Source organism: Hydra vulgaris, chromosome 02 (assembly GCF_038396675.1).
Source record: "Hydra vulgaris chromosome 02, alternate assembly HydraT2T_AEP".
Taxonomy (NCBI): domain Eukaryota; kingdom Metazoa; phylum Cnidaria; class Hydrozoa; order Anthoathecata; family Hydridae; genus Hydra; species Hydra vulgaris.
Genome location: NC_088921.1, coordinates 55,287,998 through 55,310,946, shown reverse-complemented (window position 1 = coordinate 55,310,946; position 22,949 = coordinate 55,287,998). Strand labels below are relative to the sequence as shown.

General features: G+C 29.8%; 5 protein-coding genes across 5 annotated transcripts; 3 read left to right on the top strand and 2 right to left on the bottom strand.

Annotated features, from left to right (window-relative positions):
- Positions 1 to 2,759: 2,759 nt before the first annotated feature.
- LOC136076154 (uncharacterized) lies at positions 2,760 to 4,613 on the bottom strand. Its single transcript, XM_065789627.1, has 2 exons — positions 4,483 to 4,613; positions 2,760 to 4,281 (listed from the first exon to the last, which is right to left on the bottom strand). The coding sequence occupies exons 1-2, from the start codon at positions 4,611 to 4,613 to the stop codon at positions 2,760 to 2,762; spliced, it is 1,653 nt and encodes a 550-aa protein (XP_065645699.1).
- Positions 4,614 to 5,081: 468 nt separating this feature from the next.
- Positions 5,082 to 5,720, top strand: LOC136076153 (piggyBac transposable element-derived protein 4-like). The gene has a single exon (XM_065789626.1). It carries the CDS (start codon positions 5,082 to 5,084, stop codon positions 5,718 to 5,720), a length of 639 nt encoding a protein of 212 aa, XP_065645698.1.
- A 10,409-nt stretch (positions 5,721 to 16,129) lies between these two features.
- LOC136076151 (uncharacterized) lies at positions 16,130 to 18,093 on the top strand. The gene is made up of 2 exons (XM_065789624.1): positions 16,130 to 16,431; positions 16,521 to 18,093. The coding sequence occupies exon 2, from the start codon at positions 16,903 to 16,905 to the stop codon at positions 18,091 to 18,093; it is 1,191 nt and encodes a 396-aa protein (XP_065645696.1). The 5' UTR covers positions 16,130 to 16,431; positions 16,521 to 16,902.
- Positions 16,215 to 16,845, top strand: LOC136076152 (THAP domain-containing protein 11-like). The gene is made up of 3 exons (XM_065789625.1): positions 16,215 to 16,431; positions 16,521 to 16,670; positions 16,835 to 16,845. The coding sequence occupies exons 1-3, from the start codon at positions 16,215 to 16,217 to the stop codon at positions 16,843 to 16,845; spliced, it is 378 nt and encodes a 125-aa protein (XP_065645697.1).
- A 966-nt stretch (positions 18,094 to 19,059) lies between the features above and the next one.
- Positions 19,060 to 22,149, bottom strand: LOC136077040 (uncharacterized). The gene is made up of 4 exons (XM_065791415.1): positions 21,975 to 22,149; positions 21,264 to 21,374; positions 20,951 to 21,179; positions 19,060 to 20,429 (listed from the first exon to the last, which is right to left on the bottom strand). The coding sequence occupies exons 1-4, from the start codon at positions 22,051 to 22,053 to the stop codon at positions 19,061 to 19,063; spliced, it is 1,788 nt and encodes a 595-aa protein (XP_065647487.1). The 5' UTR covers positions 22,054 to 22,149; the 3' UTR covers position 19,060.
- Positions 22,150 to 22,949: the final 800 nt, after the last annotated feature.

Here is a 22,949-nt window from a genome sequence, read left to right as displayed (position 1 = left end):
ATAGATGGCACAGACATCTCCACTGTCAGTGGAGATGTCTGTGCCATGTCTGAACAACAAAAGAAACAGGCTGGGTAACAATACTTTGATTATTTTCAGCAATTGACTTTTCCATATCGTCATCGCTGTCCTCTTCAGTGGCACTGAAGAGGACAGCGATGATGATATGGAAAAGTCAATACACGATTTGCGAAATTGGATAGTTGACATGCGCAAAGTTTTGGGAGGTAAACAAACATTTAACCGAAGTAAACAAGCAATGACGTTCTTCTAATTTTTTGTATTAATTAGTAAAGTATTGACTATTGATAACGCTTTTTTCCAACTTTTGTTGTTTATTCGTGGAAAAGGATATTTAAGAATGTCGGAAACAGTATTAAATGATCCTGAGGATGCTACACCTTTAATCAAAATGACATTGGAAGATTTTAAAATTATGTCTATTGAAGCACTTCAAGTATTTCTGTCGTTAAGAAAAAAATCATCTGAAGGTGATCACGAAACTTTAGTATATAGGTAATTATTTTTTCATCTATTTAATTGGTATTCAAATAAATGACAAATTGATTATCAAATATATATATGATTAACAGATTTTCATATTCTCATCATATATTAACATATTTTCAATAATTATAATTATTGAAAATATGTTAATATAAAAAATATATGTTATGTTAGGAAATATATTTTAAAGAAATTGTTTATTATATAATCAATAAATATTGATAATATGATTTGTAATATTAGTTTATATATTTTTTAGAGCTATGGCATCGTGGGAAGAAAAGGTTCCTGTCAACATTGAAGCAGAAGAGCATCATAGAATGTCATTAAATGAATACAAGAAGAAACTTATTGTTGATGGACACGTCATGCCAGATCCTTTATCATTAAAAAAAAAAGAATGGATAAGCGAATCTCAAAATGGTATGTTAAAATGGCCTCCTGTTTATTACAACGATATTTCTTACTACCTCCAAAAAATAAACACTTCAAGCGATCTTTTACACAGATTAGACTGTGAATATAAAGAAGGCAAAGGTTTTCGTTATTTTAAATGTGACTTTGTGAAAGAAATATTTTGGTCAGGTATAGACAAAAACTCAAAATTTTGCATGCTTAAAACTAGAGTTACTCCTTCACAAAAAACTTCTGATCAACAATATAATGTATGGGCAATAGTAAAAAAAGACAACCCAGGGGGTTATATTGCCAGTGCATATTGCTCATGTACAGCAGGCCTTCTGGGAAGTTGTAATCATGTTGTAGCTTTGCTTTTTAGAGTAGAAGCAGCAGTTTCAACGGGAGTAACAAAACCGACATGTACCGATAAACTTTGCTCATGGAACGTACCAAAAATAAATAAAAAAATTTTAGAACTAAAACCTTTACGTGAACTGGTATTTGTGAAAGACCATTACAGAAAAAGGTGTCATAAAGAAGATGCTATTGCAAACAAGAAAAAATTTAATGCTTTTTTACCATCTTACAAAGAACAAGATTTAGAATTAAAAAATCATGAAAAAATTAAAAAAACACTATATGATGCAATTAAAGAACATGCGCCAAACAGTCGCTTTGTCGAGTTGATAGAATGTACCCAGAAACGTTCAAGTTTGCAATCATTCACAGAACTTCCACCTAACATATTAAATGTTGCAAAAGAATTTATTTGGAACAATGAGCTAGAAGTTAAATCTAACATAGATATATTTACACAAAAAATAAAATTGACTAGTGATCAAATATCTTCAATATATGTGCAAACAAAACAACAATCAAGTTCTACTACATGGTTTGACCAGCGCCAAGGTAGGCTTACAGCATCTAAATTTCATAAAATTTACACAAAAGTAAACACAATTCAAACAAAAGAAGTATATGACTTGAGAAATATTTTTGATGAAATTTTGGGACAAAAAACATTTGAGACTATTTCTACCAAACATGGTATTGCAATGGAGCCACATGCAAAAACTGAAGTTACTAAAATTTTGAAAAAAAATCATAAAAATTTTAAAACTTTCAATCCTGGAATGACAATTGACCTTAAATATCCTTATATATCAGTATCTCCAGATTTAGAAACTTTTTGTGATTGCTGTGGAAATGGGATAATAGAAATCAAATGTCCTCATTCCATTTGTGAAACAAAACCTTCAGTTGAAAACCTAGATTACTTAGTTGAAAAAAATGGCATTGTGAGTTTAAAGCCATATCACACATATTACACACAAATTCAAGGCCAAATGGCAGTAAAGAACGTTCAAATAGGTTGGTTTTTTGTTTACACTCACCATGGACATTATTTAGAAAAAATTAACTTTGACTTCATTTACTGGAATAAAATTATTAAGAACTTAATTTACTTTTGGGAAAACCATTTGGCGATTCGAATTTTGAAAGGCACCGATCAAAATTCTGCCATCAAATCAGATTGTGCTGAAAACATTGCTGTGAAATCAATTAATACCACTATTACTGGTTTAGAAATTATTCCAATAAAAAAAAATAACAAGAAAAAAACATTAAAAAAATCTAAAACTAAAGTATTGTTATATATAGTGTGATGTATGCCATGAAAACTGTGAAGACGATGCTAAATCTTTCAATAAAAATTCTATCGCATGTTCGTTGTGTTCAAGATGGTATCATTTTAAATGTGTGGGTATACTGTTTAAATCTGACATTCCTAAAAAAAATAAACAATGGCTTTGCCGCATATGCGCCTAGTCGAAAACACCACAAGAAATTTATCAATCAGCAAATATTGGTGGTAATAAGTTGCACAATGCGGAACATATTAGAACAATATCATCTATAGAAGAAATTAATTTGATCGGAAGTTCATTTGCAAGAATCTTAAATGTTTTTAATTGTCTTATTACTTGTTCCACGAGGATTCTAAGATTAGCTATTTGCTTAGTTTTTTTTATTTCTGATGGTAGCATTTGATATAAACCTCTTTTTCCAGGTGGTATATACAATGTTATGTTACGCGTCAAACATTCACTTTGAATGTTAAAGCCTTTGTCAGCCATAACATAAGAAAATTGTGGTACCAAATCAAGAAACTGTGAATCTATTGTCAATTTTTTATCGGAAATTGATCCTGGGTATGAACTCGATACAAAGTTAATAAATGAATTAGGTGTGATACTGACTAATACTTTTATTGTGTTATGATGTTTGTATTCAGACCAAGTCAACTTTTGCAAGTCAGGATTTTTGGGTGTTTCTATAAATAATTCTGTTGCATCAATAATTGAATGTATATCTTTGATATGATCAAATCGTTTTGGTCTTGTAAAATTTAATGCTCCTTTATCAGGAATAAAAATTAAATGGTGTAAAACAGAAGCTAATCCTTTAACCCATGTTACAAATATGCGACTTGCTAGAGAAACCGATATATTGAATCTATGAGATAAATCTTTTTCTGTTAACGCTAACCTTATTTTCATTAAAGTTAGTAACATTTCATCTTTAGTGCATAACTTAGTTTTTGCTCCAAGTTTATTAGGAAACTTTTTAAATTTTCTGTTTATTATTGATTTTGTATAAGAGCCATTCCATTTTCTTCTTATGACTGGAAACACAATATTGTGTATGGCGTTGAAAATTTCTTTATTTTGAATACCGGTGTAAAATAAAACATTTTCATCTGTATCCAATATTTTTCGATAAAATTTTTGGGATTCATATTTGGCTAGTTTTCTACGCAAAATTTTATTATTTTCTAGAAGCAGTTTATTTTTATTTACAAGCTCATCTAGAAGTTTATTTTTGTTACTAAGCTCATTTAGCAGTTTTTTTTTATTGGTAAGTTTTTTATTGTTTTCTGTCAAAAATGAATCAATATTCCCATTATTTTTTACTGTAATAGTGTCTACGTTAAGCTTGTGCAATATTTCTGAATCATAATTTACTTTCTTTTGTGCTGGCTCATTTTGATTACTTTCCGGTAACAAAGTCACACCCTCAGGAATTTCATATATATTTTCAATTTTATTAAAGTCTATTGATTTAAAAGGCATTTTTCTTTTACAGCTATACGAAAGCGAATCTATTGGCACTAATCTTTGAATTCTTTGAGAAGCATCATATCCAAGATTCAATGTTGGGTAGTCTATACTTGATTTATTTAAAAAATGCTGAGAACAAACTCTGGATTTTGCACCAGGACTCCAAACCTTTTTATTATTTTCCCTATTGATGAGCAGTTTCCATACATTTCTTCTATCCAGCTCTTTTTTTTTTGTTGGAAAGGTATGCAACCTAAAAAAAAATTAATATTATTTTAGCTGTAAACAAATATTGTTGGCTAGCAACAATATATTAAAGATTTCGTTTTATTTTAAATTAGATATGTAATAATATAAATATTTTAACAAGTAATGTTCTTATGTTTTAAAAGCTTTTGCAATCTTATATATTTTCTAAAGAGTAAATAACAAAAAAATATATATATACTTTTACCTGAACGGCGCTTCACAAGAACATTTAGGATCATCCCTACACACCCCATGTTCTTCACAAATAGCTTCGTTCCATTTTATTAACTTATATTGACCATTAGAACATCCTTTTACCGCACAATGAGTCGACATTTTACATTAGCTTTCTCAACTTAACTTGGATTATTGTTTTGTTTACCTCCCAAATTTTTGCGCATGACATTTGTAAATACTTGCGCATGTCAACTATCCAATTTCGCAAATCGTGTATTGCTGAAAATAATCAAAGTATTGTTACCCAGCCTGTTTCTTTTGCTGTTCCAATTAAAAAAAGACAGCGAATGACTACAAAAAAAACAAAAGTTATGGATAATTTATGTTGGACAAAATGTAAACCTGTATCAGGTATGTGTAGGCAAATATTTCATAGTGAGCCAGGTGTCCATGAGTCTGTAACATTAGATGACCCTCTGGAGATTTTTGAACTCTTATTCACTAATGAACTTATAGATATGATAGTCAAAATGACAAACAAATATGCAGATCAAAGTAATATAGGTAAACTTCACTCTAAGACATCATGTCTTTCCAAATGGGTAGACAACACCTAGTGACATTCGAATGTACTTAGCTGTACTAATATACCGTGGCTTGTTACACAAACCTAGAAATGACTGGTATTATTCTAAAAACTTACTAATCACAACACCTGGATTTAGACGCCTAATGTCTCAAAATAAACTTTTACTAATTGAAAAGTATCTCCACTTTGTTGACAATCAAGAGTTAAAGGAGAATTATAATCGCTCTGCAAAAATTCAACCAGTACTAGTTAGTCTAATTGAACGCTTCAAGCTTCTCCTAAATCTTAGCCGTGATATTTCAATTGATGAATCTCTGCTCTTGTGGAAAGGTCGTCTAAGCTGGAAACAGTATATTCGAACAAAAAGAGCACGTTTTGGACAAAAATCATTTGTTTTGTGTGATGCAGCTACTGGATATATCTGGAATGTAATTATTTATACAGGAGCAGACACGTTAGGAATAGACAATCGTGACGAAGATTATCATGCATCTAAAATCATACTTTCTCTTCTGGATGGGTTGTTAGATTTAGGCCATTGTATTTATATAGATAATTGGTACACTTCAATAGAAATCTGCAAAATTCTCAAACAGCGCTCTACTGATCTAATTGGTACTATTCGGAGAGATCGTAAAGGTTTGCCTCTATCAGTAACGAAAGTTAAATTAAAGTGAGGAGAAAGAGTTGTAGAGTATGAAAATACATTAGGAATTTCTCTCCTACATTGGAAAGACAAAAGAGATGTATTTATGATGAGTACATGTATACCAGACACAGAGAAGATTGTAGTTAGACGTGGCATTCAAGCAAAAATACCAACTGTTATACACGAGTACAATCAGCTAATGGGTGGTGTAGATCGTTCTGATGTTAAAAAATGGTATAAAAAGGCTTTTAGTCATTTAGTCAGCATTTAATTAATAAGCTTCTTTTAATGCACATATCATTCACAGCAAAAAAAATGGGAAACTAGATGCTCTTTATTTTAGGCTAAAGCTAATAGAGCAAATTGCTTTAAAATATGGAAATGAAGTTGAGTCTGCTTTTGATCGACGTGGTGGACGTCCAACACTTGAAGGGAATCCATTCCGACTTACCGAGTCTAACCATTACCCGAGTATGATACCTGGTACTGCTCTAAAAGTTAATGCTACAAGAAGATGCGTAGTTTGTTATAATAAACAAAACAAGAAAAGAATCACGTTACTTTTGTGCAAAATGTGATGTTGCACTATGTGTTGCACCTTGCTTTGAAAAATATCACACTGTATTAAAATATTAATTTTATATTAAAGTAATGTCTATTTAGTATTTAATATGGATCTAGTTTTATGTAATTTTATAATTTTTTAACTATTTTGTTCACTTTATCTTATAAATGCAATTTTTATAGAATTTTTTTTTTTTTTTTTTTTCAAATTAACCTGACGCTGAGGCTATTGCGCGCTAAAATTAGGTGACGGTTAAAGGGTTAAAAGTGTCCAGGTAGAAATTGCAAGTTTACTCTTTCCTCTTTTTATAACAACTATTTATTTATGTTTTCTTGAAGAATAGGTTCTGAGGATTTGTATATTGAAATTATATATATATATATATATATATATATATATATATATATATATATATATATATATATATATATATATATATATATATATATATATATATATAACTATATTCCTTCGCATATTTTATGACGTTTTTTGTTTTGATTTTGCGTGACATAATGCAAATTTTCGGTGCCATAACAATGCAAATTTTGCATACTTAAGCCCTATACCTTTCGTCAAAAAATCATCAATTATTGCACTACAAAAAATTCAATAACTTTAGATCCGCTTAACTTCAAAGGCCGAATGACCCCTCATTTTTTAAGTCAAGTCAAGCTCTATACAATGATATAAGTTACATATGTTTATTTGAATTATAAAAAAATCGTCTGGAATGGCTACAATAGAATCAGGTTTTAAGCTTAATTTTATATAGTTAGATATTCTTAATATTTTAAGAAATAACACAGATAATAATATAGAAATTGAGATCATTTACTTAACTACTTTAGTACATGTATAACTAGAGATATAACAAATAATACAAAATATCAACTAGTTTTGTAGCTACTTAGAGAATATTGGTTTCATGTCCAGGGAACTACACCATCTACTATATTGCTGTAGACTTATTGTTCATGAATATTATAGAATTTTCTATTTTTACGTTTAACAACAGAAATATATACAGTTAAGGATAAATAACTAATACATAAAATGAATGTAAATACAATTTAAAAAAAATGATTTGTCACAGTTTTTAAGAATTTAGCAAAGCCAATTTATGGCAAACCGCAAGAATAACTAAGTATTTAATATTAACATAGCATGATTTACCAGCTATATATAAACTAATTTTTATTTGGCAAAAACAAATGGGTTATTATGTGCCTTTTATGACAAATGAAATAGTATATGAAATATGAAAAACGAAAACATGAAATATCTGGCTACATTTTGCAAGATGATTATAAACTTGGATAATTTTTTAAAAGGTTTTGCATTATCAAACGAGTTATAAAAAAGCCCATTAGAAAACACACCTACTAAAAAACAATGCTCAGTGGAATAAATATTATGGAGCTTATAGAGTAGTCGAGGCAAAAAATGGCGACATATCGGAAATAATACTCAAAAAATACACAAAACTAAGGCTGGTGAATGAAGGACCAAGGAGTTGCATGAAACCAGACCTTGACTAAAAATTTTATTTAAGCATTTTTACTTTTCGCTTTACTTTTTTTAGTCATTTTAAAATTATCCTTACAGATCTATTTTATTATTGATGGAACTTTGTTTACACGAAAAAAGTTCTTAAATTTACAAATGTTTATCTTGGAAAAATGATGAAAATCTGTTCGTGAAGACAACTGATTTCCTTTTCCTTGGTGTAATTTGCTTAGTAATTTGTCAACACGTGAAGTAGTTACTCATCCTGAACAGTTTGATAAATAATATCATGCTCATTAGTAATGAGCATGATATTATTTTTTAACTCAGTTAAAAAAATAATATCAGTTTTTTACCTCAAAAAAATTTGCATGCGCGATAATTGACACTTATGAGTAATGAGTCATTACTCATAAGTGTCAATTATCGCGCAGGCAAATTTTTATGAAGTAAAAATCTGATATTGTTTTTTAACTGAGTCTTTTCGGTAGGTTCCAAAAATCTTCTTTCGAAATGAATCGATTAGCAAGTTTCTTTTCGCTAGTGATTCTTGCGAAAATTTTATTTTTCGTATGTTGCTTTACCAGCGGCGTGGGCAGGATTTTTTTGATGTTTCAGATATGACACTTTTAGGCATCGTGCGAACTCATAACTCAAGAATGTTGTTAAGTCAAATGAAAATGTTTCTCAAAAAAATCGCGGTGATTGGAGCGTGAGAACAAAAATACCCCAACAAGTTCGCTTTCCCAACCCCGAATTAGACGTTAAGTTAAACTGCAGAATGTTAATTAAACGTTCAAAGGGTGCCTTTTTTAGATTCCGTGCCCATTGGGTGTTTATAAACAGTTGCAACAACCGCATTGGTAGTTGTCTCAGAGCTGGGAAAAAATTCTAATAATCAAATTTGATTTAATACGTTACGAATTTGATTTGATTGGCCCCTCTGAACCATAATTGGGACATTCAACCGCCACAATAATGTGCCATCGTGTGTGAAAATTTCATGGCATAGGTTATTCAGTTTTTAGTACTAAAGCTTGCTTTAATCGACTAATTTTAGTTACGCTAAAATGTTAGTCGACTAAATTTAGTTACGCTAAAAAGTTAGTTGACTAAATTTAGTTAGACTAAAAAGTTAGTCGACTAAATTTTGTTACGCTAAAAAGTTAGTCGACTATTTTATTTACGCTAAAAAGTTAGTCAACTAATTTTAGTTACGCTAAAAAGTTAGCCGATTAATTTAGTTAGACTAAAAAGTTAGTCGACTAAAAAGTTAGTCGACTAAAAAGTTAGTCGACTAAATTTAGTTAGACTAAAAAGTTAGTCCACTAAATTTAGTTAGACTAAAAAGTTAGTCGACTAATTTATTTACGCTAAAAAGTTAGTTGACTAGTTTTAGTTAGACTAAAAAGTTAGTCGACTAAATTTAGTTAGACTAAAAAGTTAGTCCACTAAATTTAGTTAGACTAAAAATTTTAGTCTAGTTTTAGTTAGACTAAAAATTTAGTCCACTAAATTTAGTTAGACTAAAAAGTTAGTCCACTAAATTTAGTTAGACTAAAAAGTTAGTCGACTAATTTATTTACGCTAAAAAGTTAGTCGACTAGTTTTAGTTAGACTAAAAAGTTAGTCCACTAAATTTAGTTAGACTAAAAAGTTAGTCGACTAATTTATTTACGCTAAAAAGTTAGTCGACTAGTTTTAGTTAGACTAAAAAGTTAGTCGACTAAATTTAGTTAGACTAAAAAGTTAGTCCACTAAATTTAGTTAGACTAAAAAGTTAGTCGACTAATTTATTTACGCTAAAAAGTTAGTTGACTAGTTTTAGTTAGACTAAAAAGTTAGTCGACTAAATTTAGTTAGACTAAAAAGTTAGTCCACTAAATTTAGTTAGACTAAAAATTTTAGTCTAGTTTTAGTTAGACTAAAAATTTAGTCCACTAAATTTAGTTAGACTAAAAAGTTAGTAGACTAATTTATTTACGCTAAAAAGTTAGTCGACTAAATTTAGTTACACTAAAAAGTTAGTCGACTAGTTTTAGTTAGACTAAAAAGTTAGTCGACTAAATTTTGTTAGACTAAAAAGTTAGTCGACTAAATTTTGTTAGACTAATAAGTTAGTCGACTAATTTTAGTTAGACAAAAAAGTTAGTCGACTAAATTTAGTTAGACTAAAACTAACCTTAACTCCCACCCATAAAAATAATAAAATTGAAATAAGCGAAAGTTTCATTGGCTTTTATCAACCTGAAAAAAGTAGTGGAGAGTCTTTTTATGATTTCTTGATTTAAAACCTTTAACATTGAATCAGGTTAGAGAAACTCGGTGGGAAGCAAGAATTAAAGCAATTAGACCACTGCACAGTGGGCCAGTAGGTGGACAAAATGGGAAAAACTTTAGTTGTCTAATCTTGAAAACCTATTTAATTTTAGAATCTACATATATTAGGAGAAATCTATTGATAATTTATTTATATCAAATCCCTTAGTTACCAGGACTCTAAGCATTTGAATATTGAGATAAAATAAAAAAATAAAAAAATTATAAATAAGTAATTAACGGTGACATCAACGTTGTGTTATATTTCAATTACATCTACGTTTTTGAAACAAAAAATTAGTACATGTTATTCTAGAGTATTTAGAGATAAGAAAAACCAATGTGCGAAATAAATTTGTCATAGCATGTTATCTCAGTTATACTTTGAAAATCACAGATTAAAAAAAAAAATTTCTTAAGAAACTTATTTTTTGCCGCACAATAACTAATAATTACCACAATTTGCCATGCGCTGTCTTATATTTATTTGAGCTATATGATGCTTCAATCGAGTTTTAATTGATTGCTCGTCCCCTTAAATCCCCGTTCAGATTTTATGTATGTTTTAACTTGGTTGCTATGGTACTAAATTTTGCATAGCAACAACTCATTTTTACATTAACGTTGTTTTAACAGTATTTTACTTGCGCTAAATACACAATATTGGGGGTATGTATTAAAATGAGATTCAGAATTCTTATGAGGTTAACTTTTTTTTGGTTACTATGGATACCTTACTTTGCATAACATAGCAACAACATATTTTCGGTAGTTGTTAGTAATTTAATTACTAACACTGACAGTAATTTAATTACTTTTAATTTTAATTACTAACACTTGTAGTAACTTAATTACTAACAAGTATTAGTAGTCCAGGCGGCATATATATTATAACATTTTACTTTTAAATACAAAATACTTGTTACAATAATTATTTAGATATGGTTTTGTTAAACTTAGACATTCATAATTTTCTCCAAAAAAACAATCTTAGTATTTCAAAACAAAATATTACTGAAGATATATTAAAATTTATTCAGCCAAAATTTGCTGATTTTAAAGACGTTGATTTTAGACATGCTGTTCAACGATTTGTTTACTTGTATAAAAAAAAGTGGAAATCTGCAAACTATACTGTGAAAAATTTTGAAAAGAAGTTTGTGAACTGGCTTAATGAATATTTAATTGTCAGAAAAAAAGACAATGAACCAACTGCAAGTAGACGTGGTCGAAAACCAGTTGCATTTGATAATAGTTCTAATAAAACTAAAAAACGGCGTGTATCTTGTTTAATTGAATCTCATTCATCCAATGAATTATTTTTTGCTGCTAATAAAAAATTTAAAGATGAATCTGTTGTTATTGCTGCCAAGAATGTTTTAAATATATCAAATACAGATAAAGCAACTAAATATTCAGCAGACGAAGCACTGGCTTTAATAATTGATGCAAGTCTGACAAAAGCTTCCTATCAATTGATTAGAAGCGGAGCCTTGGAGAAAGAATATAACATCTAGCCCGCTTACAATGATGTCACAGATGCAAAATTGAAATGTTATCCTGCAAACATAACAGTGGAGGACTATTCAGCTTCAGTTCCTTTAAAAGATTTAATGACTCATACTTTGCAAAGAATCTGTGCAGTTCAGGAACCTGTGCTAAGGCACTTGATATTGAACGACAAAGCAATAAAAACAATGACACTAACGTGTAAGGCTGGTTTTGATGGTGCTACTGGCCAAAGCATTTATAAACAAGTTTTATCAGAACCCGACATTAACAGAGATTTAAAGCGTGAAGAATCATTATTTATTACTTGTCTTGTCCCATTGGATTTGACTGGATTTAACAACAGCAACGAAAAGGTGCCTATTTGGAGAAATCAAAAGTCGTCCTCCACAGCCTATTGTAGACCCATAAGATTTGCATACAAAATGGAATCCAAGGAATCTGTGATTGAAGAAGATCAGTACATTAAAAGTGAGATAGAAAGCTTGGGTATGATTTTATTAGAGGTTTGCGGATCTTCTATTGAAGTGAATTGTATTATTGAACTTACAATGATTGATGGGAAGGTTCAAACAATATTATCTGAAAAAAATAACTCATACCAATGCTGTTCAGTGTGTGGTGTCTCTCCAAAAAATATGAATAGTCTTGATATCCTTAATATAGATTATACTAACAGAGAGTTCAAATATGGTCTTTCCAGTCTTCATGCATGGATTCGATTTTTTGAGATGTTATTGCACATTGCATATAAAAAAGAAACAAGAAAGTGGCAAGCAAGATCTAAAGAACACAAAGAAAAGGCATCTGTAGCTAAACAAAAGATTCAGACTGATTTTATGAACAAAATGGGACTTGTTGTTGATTTCCCTAAAAGTGGTGGTTCTGGAACAAGTAATGATGGCAATACCTCAAGGCGTGCTTTTGCAGCATATGAACAAACAGCTGAAATTCTGGGTATTGACCAAAACCTTATATTCAGATTTTACATTATCTTGGTAACGCTCTCTTCAGCAGAGGCGTAGAAAGAATTTTTTGGTGTTCGAGATAGGTAACTTCCAGACATGGAGCAAACTCCAAACATTTATATGTTTATACTTATGTCAAATAATGAGGGTTTGCAAAAAATTGCGATGATTGGAGGCTGGGAACAAAAAAGCCCTACTAGCGTTTATTATTATCTATTAGCGTTTAAAAATTATTACTATATAAAATGTGCAACCCCCTCAAATTGAGGGGAGTTTAAACTTTATATGGTCATAATTTTTGAACGCTAAAATATTTTTAAATGAAATCTAAAATTTATCAATGAATATAAGTCTAGTTAAGAATAGTACAAATAATACTTCATCAACTTGTTGCTCTCACGTTTGGGGCAGAGGGGGGGGCGAAAATTTGGGGGCATTTTTGTTCCCAGCCTCCGATCATCGCAATTTTTTGCAAACACTCATTATTTGACATAAGTATAAACATATAAATGTTTGGAGTTTGCTCCATGTCTGGAATTTACCTATCTGGAACACCAAAAAATTATTTCTACGCCTCTGCTCTTCAGGATATGAAATAGACTGCTTAAAGTTCAAGGATTATTGTTTTGACACTTTTAGACTATATGTGTCCCTTTATCCATGGTATTACATGGCTCAATCAGTTCACAAAGTATTGATACATGGACATGACATAATTAAAAGCCTTACATTACCCATCGGACTTATGTCAGAGGAAGCTCAAGAGGCTAGAAATAAAGACTTTAAATCTTATCGCGAAAATTTCAGCCGAAAAACATCCAGAAAAGCAACAAATACTGATCTTATCAATAGACTCCTAGTTTCCAGTGATCCTGTTATTTCATCATTGCGTAAATCAACATCACACCAAACAAATCATAAAGCATTTCCTTCAGATGTTTTACAATTACTTAAACAATCTTCAAACGATATTATTGTTTTATAATTTTTTGATGTAATTTAAAATTGATAACGTTTTCTTGCACTATTTTTTGCTTTTATTATTCCTAAAACATTATTTACCTAAATACTCAATTTTTATTCAATATAGGTGGGTCAAAAATCCGATAAGATATTCAAATATCAATTTACCACTTTGTAACTAAGGAAAGTATCCGGTAACTAAGCAATATAAGTATCCATAACAACTAAATTTAAAAAATTATCACTTTTGTAAGAAGTGTGATCTCATATTGGTACTCATGCCAAATTTAGTGAATATAGCACTTATAAAATATCTGCAGATAACAAAAGTAGGTTGTTGCTAAGCAAAATAAAGGTATCCATAGCAACGAAATAAAAAAATATTACCTTCATAAAAAGCGCAGACATCATATTAGTACTCATACTAATTTTAGTGAATATAGCTCTAATATTAAATTAGTTATGAATTTTGTCCAGTAAAAGTGCATTCTGGCCCACTGTGCACTGCCACATGAATTAGGTGGAACTAACGATAGCCCTATAAAAATAGCTGAAGAATGTTCAACGCCAACAGTTCGACATAAAGCTGAATGTTTGGCTATGAAAATTAAATCTTATAAAGTTGTTTGTTCAACAATAATATGGTACGAAACCTTGGAAAAAGTAGATGTCATTACTGAAATGATGCAGAAAGTTTCTTGGAATATCAGTCCATGTGCTGAATCATATATGGAAGTTTTGAAGTTTTTCAAAAGCATTAGAAATGATAAATACTTCAAAAATTATTTAAATATTTCTAATGAAATTTGTAAAGCAGTTAAAATAGAACCGGATTTTCCTGCTAAAATTAATGTACGTCGCCGACGTCACCGAAAACAATTTAGCTATGAAGGAGATATTCAACTTACTCCGAAAGAAATATTTCAAATTAATTTTTATTATGTAAAAGTAGATACAGCTATTTTATCTCCTACTACCCGTTTCGAAACTTTGTCAAATTTCGAACAATGTTTTGGATTTCTTTACAAATTTATTGATACGGAAGATGAAGAAATAAAAAAAATTTGTTTCGATCTTCATAATGAATTTAAAGATGATGAATCCTGTGATATGAATTGCGTGGAATTGTATGAAGAAATTTTGAAAAATAAAAATAATCAAGGCCTTCAAAATTTTGGCCTCGGCCTTAAAAAAAATACATATTTTCTTATTGATTTCGTTGAATTCTGCGCATAACCTCGGTCTATTTTTACAAAATGTGGTTTTGGAAAATTTTTGCGTAGGCCTTGGCCTTAAAACTCCTAATCTTGGCCTTGATCTTAAAACTCTTGGTCTTGTAACTTTTGGCCTTGGCCTTGGTCAAGCTACTTTTGGCCTTGTTAACAACTCTGTGATGACGTAGGAGACAATAATGCGGTAATTTTGAACCATTCTTTTGAATACTGAAATATCAAAGAACAAAGACTAATATATACGAATTTGGTGAAGGAAAATATTCCAAGAAGAATTTAAATTAGACTGTAGAATAAAAGTATAAACTATTAGTTTTATACACTTTGTTCGTTTTACCTGTAATTTGGGTGATAAAAAGAATAAATAAATAAATAGCGGGTGACTGGTAATGAATGGGTAAACACAATTTGTATAAAAACCCAAACATTTCTGTGATGTCATACTATACGTAGTTAAGCTAACATAACGATTAACATAACGGTAAAACATAACGATTTTTTTTTTTTTTTTTTTTTCGCTGTTTATATAAAAATAAAATAATAAAATTACAATGAAACTTTTACGTTACACAAAGAATATATATAAAACAGACAGGGGCTCAAAGAAGATACGGATGACTGGTGTCACCACAATCTTTTCATAGAGCCCCTTTACAATAACATTTAAAGCCCACATGGCTTTAGTAAATTTACAATAAAATATTTTTTCTGAAAAATACTACGTGAAGAATAAAACTCAATAACATAATTTACAATAACATTTAATAACATTTAAAGCCCACATGACTTTAGTAAATTTGCAATAAAATATTTTTTCTGAAAAATACTAGGTGAAGAATAAAAACTCATATATAGGGGAACCTGTTGTACCTTTGACCACGTTGTACCTTTGGTCACTCTACTCTGTTGGCTTACTATTATTATTTAAAAAAAACGGGAAGTGTCATTTGAAATAGTAGTCCATGACAACTCTTCTTATCGTAAAACATTATACTTGGGATAGATGGTATTGATCCACAAGCAATTATAAGTTTTGACTCTTAAAAAGTAAATATTTGTGTTAATCTTATTCTGATTTTAAAACTGTGATAAATTGTTGTTTGATTCATCTACGACATTATAAACATTACCCAACATCTTTTTTTTGTTATGGAAAATTTTGGATGATTATGTCTGACCGTAAATGGGGATTAAGACAATAACTGTTAAAGAAATTCATCTCGTGTACCTTTGACCAGTCAAGGACGTTGTACCTTTGACCAATAAAAACTGCTTCCTCGGTAATTTGCGGACTTTAAGAGGGCAAGATTATAAAATTTATAATCTACCTTATCCTTCAAGTCGGCTTGACGTCACGCGAAAACACGGAAATAGCAACCATTATGGTTCGGGGGAAAACAAACTGAGTTTTTAAGTTAAGCTACTGCTAAACGATTGACAAAGCACAAAAGACAACCATGCCAAAAAGCTGTTGCGTTCCTGGTTGTCAAACAAATAAATTAAAAAATCCAGAGCTTAGATATTATTGTTTTCCAGCAAAAGAAAGTTTAAGAATAAAGTGGATAAGTGCTATTCACCGAGCTAAAGTTGATGATTCTGGTAGAGTAAAACACAACAAAAATTGGTCTCCTAAATCAAAATCAACCTATGTTTGTTCTTTGCATTTTATATCAGGTAAATAAATATTATTAATACATTTGAAGCTCGTTTGATTGTTTAAAAATAATTTTCAGATATTAAACAAATTATTTTCCTACTTTTAGGACGGAAAGAAAATTTTGAAAAACACCCTGATGCTATACCTTCTAAATTTCCATGGACAAATATAAGATCTTCATCTAAAATCTCAAAAATAAATTCATGCAATGATATAGTTTCACCTCATCTCCAATTAAATTTACCTGAAATATCTGGTAGGATCAAAAGATGTCAAAGAAAAATAAAAAGGGCTTCTGGTATTTATATAAAGTTATATATAAGTATATAGATATGATACAGGGTTTTGCAAGCTAATGATTTGTTAATAGTGTTTTGAAATATAATAAAGTCTTAAGTATAAATATTTAACAAATAATAGGAAAGTTATAAGGATAATTAAAACTTTTTATTTTAGTTGAAAGAAAATTGATCAGCAATCCTAAATCAATGAAAAAAGAATTATCTGGTGAATTATATGATTTTAAAGAAGGAGTTGATTTTTCTGTTAATGATGTAGAAATGGAAACTTTTACTGATGATATGAATTTGCAATTACCTGTGGTATCTTCTCCATCAGAATTAACTTTTTCTTTACAGTCACCTATTTTTACTTCAGAAAGAGAGGGACTTTATAATGAAATGGATGAACTTAGAAATGAAAGGGATTGGTTAAAAATAAAAAATATTGAGTTAAAGTTAGCTGCATCTCCATTTTCTTTAGAAGCTTTGAAGCAAAATCCGTCTGTTTGCATGATGTTGACTGGCTTAGACTTTAAAGTGTTAGAAAAGACAATAATTTATGTATGTGAAGATTTATTTGACAGCAGAAGACCAACAAAATTAAGTAGTTATGATCAGGTTATTATAACCATAATCAAGTTAAAGCAAAATTTAAATTTTGACTTAATTGCATATATATCTAACATTAGCAAAACAACTGCTATTGAATATTTTTACAAGTGGCTTGATATAATGTATTGGAAACTTAACTTTTTAATAAAAATGCAAGATCGAGATCACATATTCGACACTATTCCTGGCATTTTCAAAGCTAAGTTTCCACGTTTAACATCTATTATTGATTGTTTCGAGATATTTGTTGAAGCACCGTCTTCGCTCTTAGCAAGGGCTCAATTTTACAGCCAGTACAAAAGGCATTGCACAATTAAAGTGTTTATTTCCTGTACTCCTCTTGGGGCAATAAATTTTTTGTCAAAATGTTATGGAGGCAGAGCTTCGGATATACTAATTACACGTGAATCTGGATTTTCTAGTAAACATATGCCAGGAGACCAAATCTTAGCAGATCGTGGATTCACTCTACAAGAAGACTTTGCTGCTGGGAGTTCTGCTGAGTTGTTAATTCCTGCATTTACAAGGGGTAAAAAACAGTTATTGGCCAAAGAAATTGAAACATCTAGAAAAATTGCATCTGTTAGAATTCATATTGAACGAGTAATTGGATTGATGAAAAACAGATACACTATATTAAAAGGTATCATACCATTAAAGATTATAAAAAATATTAAGGATGAGTCTGCAAATAGTATTTTGGCAAACTGTGATAAAATAGTTACTGTATGTGCTGCTCTGACAAATTTGGGAGAAAGCATTGTATTTAATGATATGAAAATCTAAGATTTACTTTGTAATGATTGTATATATATATATATATATACAATCATTACAAGAGAGTCTTCGAGAGTTTTTTATTGTTAAATAATTTTTTTAAAAAAAGCAAATAACATTTACATGTCAAAATCATGTTATTTTAAAAAATTATAACTCATTGTATGCTACTGCAATCAGTGTCTTTGAGAGGGAGGGGTAAAGAAGGCAATTTAACCAGGGCACCAAGATTGAAGGGGCGCCTGCCGACCGGTTAATTTTATATTTTTTTTACAATAAATCGAACAAATACTAATGAATGTAAATGTGAAATCTGCTTATTTTTTGTATTTGAGGTTTAAATTTAGTATTTAGAATAAAAATGCACAAACTGCAAAAATAACATTAAACTATATTTATAGATTAGAATCCGTGTTATGAACAAAAAAAGAGGCAGACCTGTTTCGTCTGCCTTAACCTGAGATATTGAATTTAAGATTATTTCCTTTGAACGTGTTTTGTCAATCCTTGCCTAATAAGAAAATAGCAGAAAAATATTTTTTTTAGTCAAAGCTCGACCGCCAAGGCTCTCAACTGTTTCTTATGCTTTTTTTTTTTGACTTGAAGGAATCATTGCACTATGCGTCGCACTTCTAATAATAAAGGAAATAGGCTAATAATCCGAGCATCATCGAATATTTTGAAATATTTTTTACACATGATATTTTATATTTTTTTTTTTTTGGCTATTGAAAAATAAAAATAAATTAAAAAAACCAGAGTCTCTTTACATTTAGTTTACCGGTAACAAAGAGTCGTAAACCGTAACGCTCCAAAATAATCCTAATAAAAATTTAATCGCACAAAGAGTGTTTATACATTTATGATATTAGGACTATTAAAATATTATAATTTTTTCGTTTTTGGAAAAGATTTTTTGTCACTGGGTAAATAGCATTGGTAAAAGTAATATTTTTTCTCATAAACTAAGACAAATTTAAAACGATATTGTTTCTTTTTGTTTATTCAAGTTTATACATTGTTTGCAGTACCATGTTTTACCTTTCGGCAGTCGTTTCAAACCAATACAAATCGGGTGATACCAGTTATCACATTTATCGCACCCCACCATACAGTTTAATTCTCCAGGAAACTCACAATTTTCAATACAGTATATCACTTTTTCAACTTCGTTAGGGATATGGCTTTCCGGAGCCGACGGTGTGGAACATTCTAGCTTCCGAGTTATCAATTCGGGCAAAACATATTTTTTCCAAAAAGAATCACATTTTTCATAAATAATGTTAAGGAAAATGTCATCCTTTTCAACATTAATAATTACAGATTCAGAAGGTGTCCATACCACAAAATGACAAAAAAATGTTTCAGTGGACATCATTTCATGTTGCACTTGAAAGTAATAATTATTACTCTTTCTTAGAAAGTAACCATTTTCGTCTCTTCCAATATAAAACTTACCACCTTCGATTTCTTCGCGAAGCGACTTATCCTCAAGTAAACTATAGCCACAGCAAGAGCAAAACACTACACCATCTGGTGAAGCTCCATACCAAGGTTTGTTTTTGAACACACAAAAACCTATAGATTCCACTTGAAAATCTTCATGAATGGGAATGGTATCATTTAGTACTTTTTCTTGACAAGGGTATCCAGAGCAGATATTTCTGAAGAATTCAATAGCTTCTTTTTCATATTTTCTTCCCCACATTAAAGCTGGAGTTTTAACTTCACTCTTAGCAATTTGACAAATTTTTTTCACTAAATTGGCATTAGAGTTGTCAAATGAGGCATGGTATACTTGACCAATTACAGATCCAGTTATTCTCCCTGCTTGTTGGTCAAACCACGTAGAAGAATAATATTGTGTTCTTGTTGCTTCCTCAATGTAAACAACATCCGCATGACTAAGAGTCAACTGGGTGGTTAACACTTCATGGTATTCTTCTAACAATAAATTGGTGTCAGCACCATACAAATTTCTTAACGATGGTGGTAGTGTCTGCAGTTTTACTACTTTGCAAATAAATTTTCTATTGAAATTGCTAAAAAGACTCAAGCCAACACTTTTTGGTTGCACAGATTCAATTTCTTTCAAAAAGTTCATTTTAGAATTATGTGTTGGAATGTTACTATTTACTGTTGGCAATAAAACTTTGTTAAACTTTTGTTTTGCTGCATCTGAATAAATATTAATTTTGGCAACAGGACAACCTGCAATATTTCTTACAAATGTTTGATTCCATACACATGTTAACTCAGTAGGAGTGGATGATGTTAAACCAATGCATACTGCAGCTTCAATCTTATATAACACAGCCCCAACATGAGAGCATGTTTCACCTAGACTTTAAAAATTTTGAAATATCAGAAATATTTTATATATATATATATATATATATATATATATATATATATATATATATATATATATATATATATATATATATAAATATATATATATATATATATATATATATATATATATATATATATATATATATATATATATATATATGTATGTGTGTGTATGTGTGTGTATATATATGTATATATATGTGTGTGTATGTGTGAACTAAAATATATATAACAGGGGCGGATGCAGGATTTTTTATGGGTGATGATTATTTATTTATTTGCAAAATCCTCTAGCCTGTGGGGAGGGGGAAGACGGAGGGGGAAGAAGATAAAGGGAGGGGGTGGACTGTTGCCGACAATAAATATACTATATTATACTATAAATTTAAATTTAGAGTTTTTCATATTACGAAACAAATTTATTCAGAATTTGTTAAAATATTATAGGTGAATTCTGGGCATCATAGGATACCCCCTAGATCTGCCCCTGTATAAAATATGAACTACTTACCCAGCCATACAATTGCAATGACCTGCCAGGACAGTCCCATCCGATTTAAGAGCTACCCATGGCTTGTGACATTCATCAGTAGTCCGATAAGATGGTCTCACATCAGCACGCATAATATATACACCACTTTTTAATTTGAAATGAACAGTTGTTTGAACCCAGCCTGATATAAAAAATTTGCACGCATCCAGTGATTTAAAATTTTCCATCGCCTCTGGGGAATAAACACCTATAATTTAAAAAATAAAAACTAAATAAAATCATGAAACCTTAAGAATTGATTAAACTTAAAAAAATATTAAGACCAACTTACACGGAGTCTTGATAAGGTAGTGATACAAATGATGATAAGTCAGTTGTGGCCATTCATTAGGGTTGTCAATCCAATTGTCTGCTGGAAACTTGTAAGGACATTGACTTAAACCTGAAAAAACAGTAAGAGTAAACTTAATCCTAAAAAAACAGTAAGAGTAAACTTAAAACTGAAAAAACAGTAAGAGTAAATAGTAAAATCAAGTAGTCAAGCATGCTTTGAAAAATAAAAAGTTTTTTTTTAATTTTCTTATAAGATTTATAATACATTAAACACTAAATCTTATAAAAAAATTAGGCTTGAATAATCTATTATAATATTAAATATTAAGTTAAAAAAGTAAACTAAATGTTTATTCAGAACTTATAGTTTAGAGAACTTTACTTTTCTTTAAAATTAATATTAATTTAATATTAAAAGTTTTAATATTAAATTAATAATACCAATAAACATTTGACAATTGTTATAGTTTAACCTTTAATTAACCTTTCAACAATAATTTGACAAAATCGAATATGTTATGTATGATTTAGTATAAATCATACATAACATATATGATTATTACTTATGATTATAAGTTATAAAAGATAAAATACTAATTATGCTTATTATTTTCAAACATAATCTCTTATTGTTCATAATCTTTTAAACAATAACAAAAAATGATGCATAATAAAAAATTATAATTTCAGATTATTTAAAAAGTGCTACCAAGTAATGTCAACTTTTCATTATATCTTTCTTTAGATGTTGTATCTAGATTTTCAAAATATTCATAAATAGATTCCATAATGCCAAAAATAAACTAATAAATGCAATATTTATATAGAAGAAAGCGCTAGCCACAAAGTTTGTTTTCCCCTAAATCATAATGCCTTCCAATCGCGAATTTTGATCACGTGATTTTCCGACTTGAAGGATTAGGCGTCGTCTGTGCTTTATTGCTTTTTAATGCAAAATTGTTTCTAGTATTATGATGATGAAATAATTCCATTGAATTTTAATGCAATTCACTATTTATTCTTGAACCACTACTACACTTAGAATAATCAATTTTGTTAATTTAGTTAGTTGGACAGCTGAAGCAATATTATTGTCAAGTTCATTTTATTACCTAGTTTCTGCTCAGCTATAGGGAATTAAATGTATCGAAATAGTTAATTAATTTTGTTAATATATTTTAGTTTTAAAATGCCAAGGAGCAAGATTGGTGTTTTTCGCAAAAAGATTTCCGAAATGGATATGCTAAATGCTGTGAATTTTGTGCTTCAACAAAAAATGAGTTTAAGTGAAGCTGCAAGACATTGCAACATTAAAAAGTCAACTTTAATATATCAGTTGAAGCAGTTTAAAAAATCTGGTAGTTGCGAATATTTATATTCACATACCAAACCAAAAAAAGTATTCTCAACTGAAGAAGAATTAATTTTGGTAAACTACTTGGCAGATGCTGCAAATATGCATTATGGACTTACATTAAAGCAGATAAGATCCTTTGCATATGAGTATGCTTTAGCAAATCATAAAAAAATTGAAACTTCATGGATGAAAAATAAATGTGCAGGTGAACAATGGCTGCGAGATTTTCGCAAAAGATATAATAACAAGCTATCTCTACGTAAACCACAACCTACAAGTCTTGGTAGATCTTCTGCATTCAATAGAGAAACTGTAAGAATTGTATAT

Excerpts from the sequence above, each read along its gene's own strand:
- LOC136076151 (XM_065789624.1), top strand. The coding sequence starts at position 16,903 with ATGAAAAAAGAATTATCTGGTGAATTATATGATTTTAAAGAAGGAGTT.
- LOC136076154 (XM_065789627.1), bottom strand. The coding sequence starts at position 4,613 with ATGTCGACTCATTGTGCGGTAAAAGGATGTTCTAATGGTCAATATAAG. Across the intron at positions 4,282-4,482 it reads TCTTGTGAAGCGCCGTTCAG|GTTGCATACCTTTCCAACAA; the intron begins GTAAAAGTATAT and ends ATTTTTTTTTAG.
- LOC136077040 (XM_065791415.1), bottom strand. The coding sequence starts at position 22,053 with ATGGAATCTATTTATGAATATTTTGAAAATCTAGATACAACATCTAAA. Across the intron at positions 21,375-21,974 it reads TGAAAAGTTGACATTACTTG|GTTTAAGTCAATGTCCTTAC; the intron begins GTAGCACTTTTT and ends CTGTTTTTTCAG. Across the intron at positions 21,180-21,263 it reads CTACCTTATCAAGACTCCGT|GTGTTTATTCCCCAGAGGCG; the intron begins GTAAGTTGGTCT and ends TTTAAATTATAG.
- LOC136076152 (XM_065789625.1), top strand. The coding sequence starts at position 16,215 with ATGCCAAAAAGCTGTTGCGTTCCTGGTTGTCAAACAAATAAATTAAAA. Across the intron at positions 16,432-16,520 it reads TTCTTTGCATTTTATATCAG|GACGGAAAGAAAATTTTGAA; the intron begins GTAAATAAATAT and ends TCCTACTTTTAG.
- LOC136076153 (XM_065789626.1), top strand. The coding sequence starts at position 5,082 with ATGTACTTAGCTGTACTAATATACCGTGGCTTGTTACACAAACCTAGA.